The sequence below is a fragment of the Melozone crissalis genome, unplaced genomic scaffold, assembly GCF_028551555.1.
Source record: "Melozone crissalis strain CALT ecotype California unplaced genomic scaffold, PUWL_Pcris_2 ptg000021l_1, whole genome shotgun sequence".
NCBI classification, from domain to species: Eukaryota; Metazoa; Chordata; class Aves; order Passeriformes; family Passerellidae; genus Melozone; species Melozone crissalis.
Genome location: NW_026535799.1, coordinates 1338083 through 1348930, shown reverse-complemented (window position 1 = coordinate 1348930; position 10848 = coordinate 1338083). Strand labels below are relative to the sequence as shown.

The 10848-nt window shown below is 51.9% G+C and overlaps 1 protein-coding gene across 1 annotated transcript; it reads right to left on the bottom strand.

The window, feature by feature from the left end:
* Nucleotides 1–9707: 9707 nt before the first annotated feature.
* Nucleotides 9708–10625, bottom strand: LOC128937689 (olfactory receptor 14J1-like). Its single transcript, XM_054277476.1, has one exon. It carries the CDS (start codon nucleotides 10623–10625, stop codon nucleotides 9708–9710), a length of 918 nt encoding a protein of 305 aa, XP_054133451.1.
* Nucleotides 10626–10848: the final 223 nt, after the last annotated feature.

Below are 10848 nucleotides of genomic sequence, written 5' to 3'. Positions count from 1 at the left end.
AGAGGACTATTTTGATACTATGGGGCCTGGTGAAGCCAAGAGGCCTTTGTGACACTGCAGGGCTGCATGGAGCCAAAGGTCTATTGTGACATTGCAGGGCATCCTGTCATCAATGGACCATTGTGAGGCTGTGGAGCCAAAATGAGACCATTGTGACACTGCAAACCTCCAGGGTCTAAAGGTCCATTGTGACATTGCAGGGCTCATGGAACAGAGGAGTCCTGTGACATTGTGGGGCCTTGGGAACCATGGAGACCATTGTGACACTGCAAGGCCTCATGGAATCAGTGGGACCACTGTGAAACCTGGGAGCCAATGTGACACTGTGGGATCCCATCGAACAAGGGGTCCATTGTGACATTTCAGGTCTTCTTGTAATCAAGGAGCCATTGTGGCAGTGTGGAGCCCCACAGAACCAAGGCACGATTGTGACAGTTCAGGGCCCCATAAAAACAAAGGAATACAGTACAGGTCTGGCTGGTTTGACCTCCCAAGAGGTGAGGCTGACCTTGGCATGTTGAGGGTCTCATCCACTATTGAAACAGTGGTGCTCCATGCTTTCCTTCCTATGGAAAAGATCTGACATTATGCTGCAGGCACGTATGGCCAGAATTGGAGTTTCACCTCCAAATTTCCTTATATCCAGGGATTGTTCCCATAGGAATATTGCCAGGACAAGTCTGGCTAGCAGTGGTTTCATGAGGGTCACCTCTCATCTGTTCCCAAAACACTTGGCAAGATTCTGTGCTTTCCTTCCTATGGAAAAGAGCTGTCCTTCTCGGCCAGGTGCCCATGGCCAGAATTGGGATTTCACGTCCAACATTGCCTTACTGTGGCAGACTGGAGAAGGTTTTTGGCTTGAAACTTTTAGTGTGTGGGGGAGGAAGGGGCAGGTCCAGCCTTGCCCTGCCCTGGAACCCCAGCCTTGCCCTTCCCTGGAACCCCAATCCCCCCAGAGCCTCTATCCCAGCCCGGCAGTGTCTGCCAGTCCCTGGCACAGCACAGGCAATGCTCCACAGCCACCTCTGCAGCACCCAGCCCAGCTCCTGAGGGACCAAATGACCCCAAGACCCACCTGGGGGACAGGGCTAGGAAGACCAAGGGTATTGAAGGCTGACCACAAGGCAAGCATACATCTTGATCCTACCTCCTCTTGGAATTTCCATCTGAACACTGCTGGAATCCAGCAGGTGGTAGCTGTCTGTGTGCTTCTCTGTATCATTTTGGTCTTTCTCTTTCTATGTCTTCTTCTTCTGTTTCTGTGCTCCTGCGAATTTTGATTAACATTAAGTAAACCAGGCTTAGAGTGTGAAGTTGAATGGGCCAAGTCAATGTTTTTGAGAAGTGTTTTTTGTTGATCAAATATCTGCCATAGTTTGACATAGAAGAGTTTTAAAAAGTAATAAAAGTAAATCCATAAATAATTAACTGAAACTAAAACCCACCACACTCATCAATACATTAATTAAGAAATCTCAAGATTAGAAAAATCTTAAATTAACAAATCAAAAACCACTACAGTGTCATAATAAATCTTTTGGCAAAGCTTGTCTGATTTTCTAAAGTTTCCAGTAATAGCTGATTTGTTGTTTTGAGCTCCTGAGAATCTCTTGTTGGTATTTCTCTAGAGAGTCCATCTCAGAGTACACAAACAATTGTAATTTCTTTAAAATGTCTCCTTGAGAGAGCTGTTTTTTAGTGGATGGCAGTAAGGGCTTGTCTGTCCTGCTTGGCCCAGGCCAGGCAGGGCTTTCCCAGCCACATTCCACACTCCATTGCCCAGCTGGAGCCGCTGGTGCCTCTGAGTTGTGCTGCCCCAGCCCCAGGAATGCTCTCCTTGTCTGCCCATTCCCCCACGGTCTCTGGGCAGGAATGGCCTCAGTCGGGGCTGTTGACATCCTCAGCCCCTTGGAGGTTGCTGCTGAATTTTCCTGCTCCAGAGGCTTGTTCAGGCTTCAGCTCTTGAGTGCAGGAATTAAGTGTCCCAGGGTTCAGTAACATGCAGAACACCTTAAGAACCCAAGCCTCTTGAGTTTGATTTAAGTGTTGATTTGATTTAAGTGTTCAAATATTTGTGGTTAATTTGATAGATTTCAGTAGTGTGTTCTAAGTGAATGCCTTATATTTAAAAAGACAGTGAGAAAACATTTTTTAGGTCCTGTTTGGGACTTTTTCCTGTTCATAAATCAGTCTGTGCAGTCTCCTATTGACACTGAATCCAAGTAGCTCCTCATTCAGTTTGAATAGATATCAAAATCAAGACCCTTCATGGGTGACAATCAATCAGACTCTGTCCCTACCCCCACCCCACCATTTCCCCCATCCAAGCCCAGGCACTCAGAGCAGCCTTGTGTAAATCTGAGCTCCCTCCAGCCCAGGCTGCACCTGCAGCTTTCAGCTCCTTGGCTCCAACTCCCACCTGCTTTCCTTGGAGAAGGAGCTGCCCAAGACACAGAGGGATGTTCCTTTCTTGTCAGCCAACAAAGCCAAGGCAAGTCACAGCTCCATCAAATGCAAAAGTCATTTCTCTGCTGGATATTGAATCCACTTTCCAGAGCAGACAGCCTGAGAGCAATGGAAAACACCTTCGGTGCCCAGCACAGATCCCAAGATCCCCCCAAACCCTCCCTGCCCCAATTATGCCCAGATTTGCTCGTTGCACACACGAGTCACAAGCTGAAGTCAGGAGCTCACTCCATGCCCAGGGGGAGGAAAAGAGAGAAAGGGGACGAAGAGCTGTCCTGTGCAGAGCCAAGGTCCAAGTTCCCCTGCAGTGGGAACCACAACTCATCAGGTTTGTGTCCTTTGGGCTTAGGGACTGGCGAAACTCAGAGGCACAGAAAGGTTTCTTGCCAACAAACATAAGTTGAATATTTGAACAGTTTAACAACCATCACAGCTCTTCCATCAGCTCTCTGAGGTGTCCCAGCAGCATCTGACATGTCCACCATCCCCAAGGGATTTCTGTACATGAACAGTTTTAGACAAAGACATAAGGTAATTCTGTGATAGATAAAAACACAATTAAGATGATATTTATTATATATTTATTTGAACTTCAGAAATATTGGGCAATTTCTTCCAGCTCAAAGCATGAAGCCAGTCAGTTGAGAGGCACTTGAATGACCAGAGAGCATCTAGAGGAGGAAATCAGAGAGCAGTAGAAGTATATAGATCCACCTGCTGTAAAGGAAGAGATGTCCTTAGACATGGCCATTTCAACAGAAGAGCTGAAAACACCTGAAGGAAAATGGAGAGGAAGTAATAAAGAAAATATTGGTCACACCAGTAGAAGGCAAGATCAGTATTTTTCCTCCTGCCATCTGTACACCTCCAGGAAATTCCGGTTCCTGATGGGAAAACTGTGCCATTTCTTAACAGTACTCAAATGACCCAGATAATAAAGATTTGCTTGTATATTATGAAACTAACAGGTAATAAAAGCTGTGCTCCTATCCAGGCTGACATCAGTTATGTGCCCATGAACAGCCAGTGCCACTTATGCCCTGAGGTGCCCAGCTGGGATTGGATCACTCAGAGCGCACTTGAGGGAGAGCAGAGCACCTTGTAAGCTGCAGGTCCCTGACAGCCCCGCAGGACTCCTGTCCCATCAACATCTGCTCTGCTCCAGTCTGAAACAGGGCCCAGCATGGTGCCGGGATCATCAGAGAGCTGAGGTGTGTGCTGGAATTCAATGCCCTCCCCATCCTGCAGCAGCCCTGCATTTCCCTCCTGCAGCCTTGGTCTCCAGTACAGCCATAGAGGCTCTTTGGGCTCTGGACTGTTCCTGCAGCCCCCAAGGGCAGCTGAGCTCTGCCTTTGGCACAGTCAGGCCTGACCAGTGCAGGCCCTGCTCAGCAATTGCTTGTGTGTGCCTGGCCTTGCTGTCAGCCCCGGCAGCGGCTGCGTGGCCCCTTTGTGGCCCTGTGCCGGCCCAGCCATGGTGGCCCAGCCCCTGTGCAGGCCCAGCCCAGGCCAGGAGCATTGCAGCTGGGAATGGCCCCTGTGCCGTGGTTCCCACGGCAGTCTTGGGGCTCTGTGCCCCATGGCCTCCCTGCTGGGCAGCCTCTGCCAGCTCCTGCAGAGTCTGTGGCACCTGTGGGGCTGTCTGGGCCAGCAGAGAGGAAGCCAGGGCTGGCCATGGTTGGGAACAGGCCCTGAGCCCTGCAGGAGGATGGAGCTGGGCCACAGCAAAACTCAGCCCAGGCCAAAGCTGGGCTCAGCAGCCAGGGCTGCCAACACATGGGCACAGAGGCTGGCTCTGACAAATGTCCTGGGCCCCCTCCCTGCTCAGCTGGCGCTGACAAATGTCCTGGGCCCCCTCCCTGGTCCATGCCACCAAGGGCACAGAGCAGCCTCCTCTCTGGGCCACTTCCCTGTTTGCAATGCCTTGCACAGGCACTGGCCCTGCCCCACAAGGCCTGGCCTGAGTCCTGCCCCTGCATGCTCAGCCAGGCTGAGATTGACACTGATGGTTTCTGGGCCGGGCTCTCTGAGCCCAGCCCAGCTCCCTGCAAGCTCTGCCAGCTGCCCTGAGCTCTGGGCAGCACCAAGGGCCTCTCCCCAGCCCAGCCCAGCTGGCTCTGGCCCCACAGCTCTGCTCAGGCCAGGCTGCTCTGGCCACTGGCCCCACGGGGCCTCAGCCCCTGGCAAGGGCACAGCAGCAGCTGCAGCTGCCACAGGACTCAGCCCCAGCCATGGGGGAAGGTGCTGGGCCAAGGCCAAAGGAGGCTCCCTGGCTGCCGTGCTCCCGTTGGGCTGAGGTGCTGAGAGCTCTGCAGCCCCTGCTGCCATCCCATATGCTCAGGGCAAGGGCACAGCAGCAGCTGCAGCTGCCACAGGACTCAGCCCCAGCCATGGGGGAAGGTGCTGGGCCAAGGCCAAAGGAGGCTCCCTGGCTGCCCTGCTCCCCTCAGGCTGAGGTGCTGAGAGCTCTGCAGCCCCTGCTGCCATCCCATATGCTCAGGGCAGCACAAGAGCCCTGGCCTTAGGACCCTCAAAAGCTGCTCATGCTCCAGGCCCAGGGCCCATGCCAAAGCTGGGGCAGCCACTAAGCTGTGCCCATTTCTGTTCATTGCTGCTCTGAAGGGCATGGATTCTCAGCCACTTGGAGGTTACTGATGAATTTTCCTACTCCTGAGGCCTCTTCTTTGTTGAGCTCTTAAGTTCAGTAATTCGGTAAGAAAAGCTCATGAACATTTGTTCAAAATGCCTGAACAAGCAAAACCCCATGGAATAAGTCAAGTTTTCCATTCTTCTGTGGTTAATTAGGCACATTTCAGAAGTGTATTCAAAGTGAATATACTAAATTGAAAACAATGCAGAGTGAACTGTTTTGTCCTGAGTTTTTTCTTGTTTATACATGTCATGTTTTGACCTTGGCACAATGCCAGCGCCTTTATGAGAATACCCTCTCCCTGGTGTCTGCTGTGAGATGTGACCAGGAATAAGTAAAGCAGGCTCCTACTTAGAAATAAAGAAAACTTTATTAACTAAACTACAAGAAAAGAAAAAAACAAAAAAAACCCACGGAAAATGAAAACCTTACAAAAGCATTTTCCTCCTCCCCCCCAACAAATTTCCCAATGCAATACATTCTCCCAAATCACTAACTCTCAGTCCAGCACCACCCTTTAGAATACTCAATCTTCAGTTCATCAAGAGGAGAGCAGTCTTTCTTGCACCATAGGCTTCCCCTGGAAACACCGTTGAAACCTCATGTGCTTCCATGTCACTCAGCACCGCCCGGAAAATCCTTTTGCTATCGTGACACCTTCCTTCCATGCTCAGTGCTCTCACTACTGTGCATGGACCAGAGCTGCTTCTAGGGTTGTCTTTCAAGGATACCTTGTCTCACTCTAAAAAACGCACAGTCTCTCTTTTGGGACATTTGTCCCCCCAAATCTTTGCACCCCCTAGGGCCGAGGGGTACCCACACTGAACCCTCCTGGTTCTGAGGCACTGCCTCCCCCTAAATGCAGTCTCTGTGTCACAGGAAAAAAAAAAAAAAAATGGTTCCGTCTATGGCCACACAAGAAAAGTCCAGCCAAAAGGCCACTCCATCATCTCCTCCCCCACTCAAGAGTCTTCTCCACTTCCCTCGTGGCCCATCCCCTCTTATCTCATCTCTTATCTCACTTCTCATTCAGCTCTAGGAGGATCAGCATCTGCAAGGTTTCTATCATGCAAGAAAAGGGTTAAAAATTTCAGTCTCTTCTTGTCTGAGAGCTCTGGAACTCCTACGCTGCCTTGCCAGGCACCTTCTCGCCACATCCCCACTCCTTGTCCGCCTGGGCCAGCTACTATCAAATTCAGACACCAGCTCTCCTTCTCCCTCTCTCTCTCCTGGGAGGGGGGTGGCTGCTCGATGTCTCTTGGTGCTCCCCACCCTTCCATCCTCAAGGGCCTCTTCACCCCCCATCTCTGTCCAGGCCCAGGCCTACTGCAGGCTGCCTCTCCCCCGACCAGCAGCAGCAGCTGAACGGGAGAGGGAGATCCAACCTCTTTACCTCCGAAGTCCCAGGGGAGCAGTTCTGGTTTTTAACTCCTGTGTCTTCTTAGAGGCGTGTCCGAACTTCAGTGGCTAAATCAGGTGCCAATATTAAAATCTGACCACCTATTGGTGGCCACAGCATATCCAAAAAAACCCAAAAAAACTTACTTCCTGTTACTGTCTCAAACCACAACAATAGATTGATATCAGAAATGTCCAATTGATATTGACCCCCAGCATCTTCTAATGCAGTCTGAGTAGATATGAAGATCAAGACCATTCATGGCTGACAATCAATAACATTTTGTCCCCACTCCCTCTCCACTATTTCCCTCTTCTAACCCCTGGCACTCCTATGGATCAGGAATGGTGTGGCCAGCAGGAGCAGGGCAGTGATTCTTCCCCTGTGCTCAGCACTGGTTGGGCAGTGTCCTGGTTTAGGACAAATTAGGGGAAATCTCCAAAAGGGACCCCCGAAAAAAAAAACAAACCTCCAACCACCCCTCCCCCAATACCGGGTTCGGGAAGGAATTTCTCGGAGGAGCAAAGTGGAAAACAAAACCTATTTATTGACAGGTAACAAAAGAACACTCCCCAACACAAGAAAAGAAAAAGAAACCAGGCAGTGTTGTGGAGGGCGCTGAGCTTCTCTCGCAGACTCCGGGGGTCCTGGATGTCTCAGGTCAGGTCCGGAGCTGGTCCAGTATCTTCAGGGGAGGGTAAGAAAGAGGGAACGAAAGAAAAGGAAAAAAAACAGCACAGAAAGCAGAAAGCAGCAAAAAAAGCAGCTATCAGCTAGGGGCCGAGGCAGGAGCGAGCAAGCAAGCAAGCAAGCAAGCAGCGGCAAGCCAAGCCAAGCAGCCAAAAGCCAAAAGCAAAAGTGCCCGGTCGTACTCACTCCTCCCTCCCTGCCCCGCCGCGGCAAGACAGCCGGGCGGGGGGAGAGAGAAAAGGCACAGCTGCCAGACACAACACACACGATATTGGGATAAAGGCTGTCACCCCACGACAGGCAGCACCCAGAGTGCTGTGTCCAGTTCTGGGCCACCAATTTAGGAAGGACGTGGAGGGGCTGGAGCGTGTCCAGAGAAGGGCAACAAGGCTGGGGAGGGGTCTGGAGCACAAGTCCTGTGAGGAGTGGCTGAGGGAGCTGGGGTTGTTTATCCTGGAGGAGAGGAGGCTTCAGGGGAGACCTCATCACTCTCCACAACTCTCTGACAGGAGGGTGCAGCCAGGTGGGAGTTGCACTCTTTTCTCGGGGAACAGGGACAGTAGAAGAGGACATCACCTTCAGCTGCACCAGGGGACATTTAAGCTGGACATTAGGAAATATTCTTACAAGGATGATTAGGCAATGGAATGGGCTGTCCAGGGAGGTGGGTGAGTCACCATCCCTGGACGTGTTTAAGGAAAAACTGGATGTGGCACTCGGCACCATGGCCTGGATGACAAGGTGGTGTTGGGTCCCAGCTTGGACTTGATGCTCTCCAAGGTCTTTTGCAGCCTGGTTGATTCTCTGATGATTGTGACACTGCAGGGCCCTGGGGAAACAAGGGGCCATTGTGACACTGTGTGGCCTGGTAGCACTAAGAGGACCATGGTGTAGGACATGGCAGCACAGAGCCAAGGGGCCATTGTGACACTGTGGGGCTGGATGGAAGCAAGGAGTCCATGGTGGCAGTCTGGGTCCTGCTGGAACCACAGAGGCCACTGTGACACTGCAGGGCCTTGTGGAACGAAGGGGTCATTGTGCCACTGCAGAACCAAGGAGACCCTTGGGAGAGCCTGGGGGCAATGGAATCAAGGAGCCATTGCTCCATTGCAAGGACTCTGGGAACTGAGGGAACAATTGTAACTGTGGTGCCCCATGGAACCAAGGGTCCCTGGTGACAGTGCAGGATCTTGTGTCACCAGGGCTCCATTGTGCCACTGCAGCACCAAGGAATTCATTGTGGCACTCTGAGGCCTCATGGAACCAAGAGGCCACTGTGACCCTGCAGGGCCTTGTGGAACCAGGCAGAGCATTGTGACAGAGCAGGACCTGGTGTCATGATGGGGCCATTGTGACACTGCAGGGCCCCATGGAACCAAGGGGCCATTGCTGCTCCTCAGGGACTCCTGGAATGAAGGAAACATATTGGACACTGTGGTGGCCCTTGGGACCAAGAGGCCATTGTGACACTGTGGAACCAAGGAGAGCATTGCTGCACTGCCAGACCTCATGGAACCAAGGATGGATTTTGACACTTCAGGGCCTAGGGATCCAAGGGTCATTGTTAAACTGAGGGTTCCCAAGGAACCAAAGGGACATTGTGACAATGGGAGACCTCATGGAATCATGGAGACCATTAGGACACTTTGGGGCCTCATGGAAACCTGGTGACACCAAGTTGGCTGGGAGTGTGGATCTGCTGGATTGTAGGAGAGCCCTGCACAGGGACCTGGACAGGCAGGATCCAGGGGCCAAATCCAACAAGTGAAGTTTAACAAGACCACATGCGGGTCCATCATTTTGGGCAACCCCTTGCTGGGCCAAAAATCCCCTGCAGCACTACAGGCTGGGGACAGGGTGGCTGAACAGTCACATGGGAAAATTTTGGCTGTTCACAGGGGTTTTCTGTGCTGAGCATTGGCCTGGCCGTGTTCTTGAGAGAGCCTGGGCAAGGAGCCTGGAGCCCCCAGGCGCTGGCCTGAGGCGTCAGCACTGCCCCAGCAGTGCCCATGGCCTGTCCCTGCTGCAGCCCCGGCACTGCCACCCCCAGGACTGTGCCCGGCCCCGAGAGCACTCAGGCCCTGGAGCAACACCAGGGCCACCAGGGCAGCGGGGCAGGGCCCCAGCAGCAGCACTGGCAACACCAAGTGCTGCTGCTGCTGGGCACAGCTGCTGTGCCAGAACTGATCTGCCCCCAGCTCTGCACACAGACATTGCTGCTGCAGCTCCAGAGAAGGCAACAAAAGGGTAGCTCTGCTGGGAGATCCTTTATCTCTTTTAAATACATCAAGAGTGCAGCCCATCATTGACAGAGTCTGTGGCCATAAGGAATGTGGAGAGAAACTTAACAAAAAATGGCACAAACCTGGACATTTCTTTGGGGACAAGATTAAGTAAAATGAAGCAAAAGAACATCCAAGATGAAAGCAACAAGAAGTATCAAAAATTACTTTTATTACAAGTGAATTGCAGAAATTGGCCAGAAATTTAATGTTCCTGAAATCATCCAGTCATCAGTCTCCATACTGCAGCCTTGAGCTCCTGGTTCCTCAGGCTGTAGATGAGGGGGTGCAGAGCTGGAGTCACCACGGAGTACAGAACTGATACTGACAGATCCAGGGATGGGGAGGACAGGGAAGGGGGCTTTAAGTGAGCAAATATAGCAGTGCTGATAAACAAGGACACCACAGCCAGGTGAGGGAGGCAGGTAGAAAAGGCTTTGTGCCGTCCCTGCTCAGAGGGGATCCTCAGCACAGCCCTGAAGATCTGCACATAGGAGAAAACAATGAACACAAAACAACCAAATGATAAACAAAGGCTAACCACAATGGGCCCAAGTTCCCTGAGGTTGGAGTGGGAGCAGGAGAGCTTTAGGATCTGTGGGACTTCACAGAAGAACTGGCCCAGGGCATTGCCATGGCACAGGGGCAGGGAAAATGTATTGGCTGTGTGCAGCAGTGAATAGAGAAAGGCACTGGCCCAGGCAGCTGCTGCCATGTGGGCACAAGCTCTGATGCCCAGGAGGGTCCCGTAGTGCAGGGGTTTGCAGATGGACACGTAGCGGTCGTAGCACATGATGGTCAGGAGAGAAAGCTCTGCTGAGATGAAGATCACAAAGAAAAAGAGCTGTGCAGCACATCCAGTGTAGGAGATGTCCCTGGTATCCCAGAGGGAATTGTGCATGGCTTTGGGGACAGTGGTGCAGATGGAGCCCAGGTCGCTGAGGGCCAGGTTGAGCAGGAAGAAGAACATGGGCATGTGCAAGTGGTGGCCGCAGGCCACGGCACTGATGATGAGGCCGTTGCCCAGGAGGGCAGCCAGGGAGATGGCCAGCAAGAGGCAGAAGTGCAGGAGCTGCAGCTGCCGTGTGTCTGCCAATGGCAGCAGGAGGAAGTGCCTGATGGAGCTGCTGTTGGACATTTGCTGAGGCTGGACTTGGGGATCTGTTCATGGAGAAATGGATATGAAGATTTAAAAGGGATACCTGTAACCAAAATCAAAGCCATTTCCCAGATACCATCCTCTATAACATACATGGACATGCTTTTTTGTTGAAGCGTTCTGAAGTTTTCTTTTTAATCTCCCCCTATGTCTCTCCTGGTATTGTTGGAAAGCAGAAACTCTCAGCAATTCTGCTGCCCTC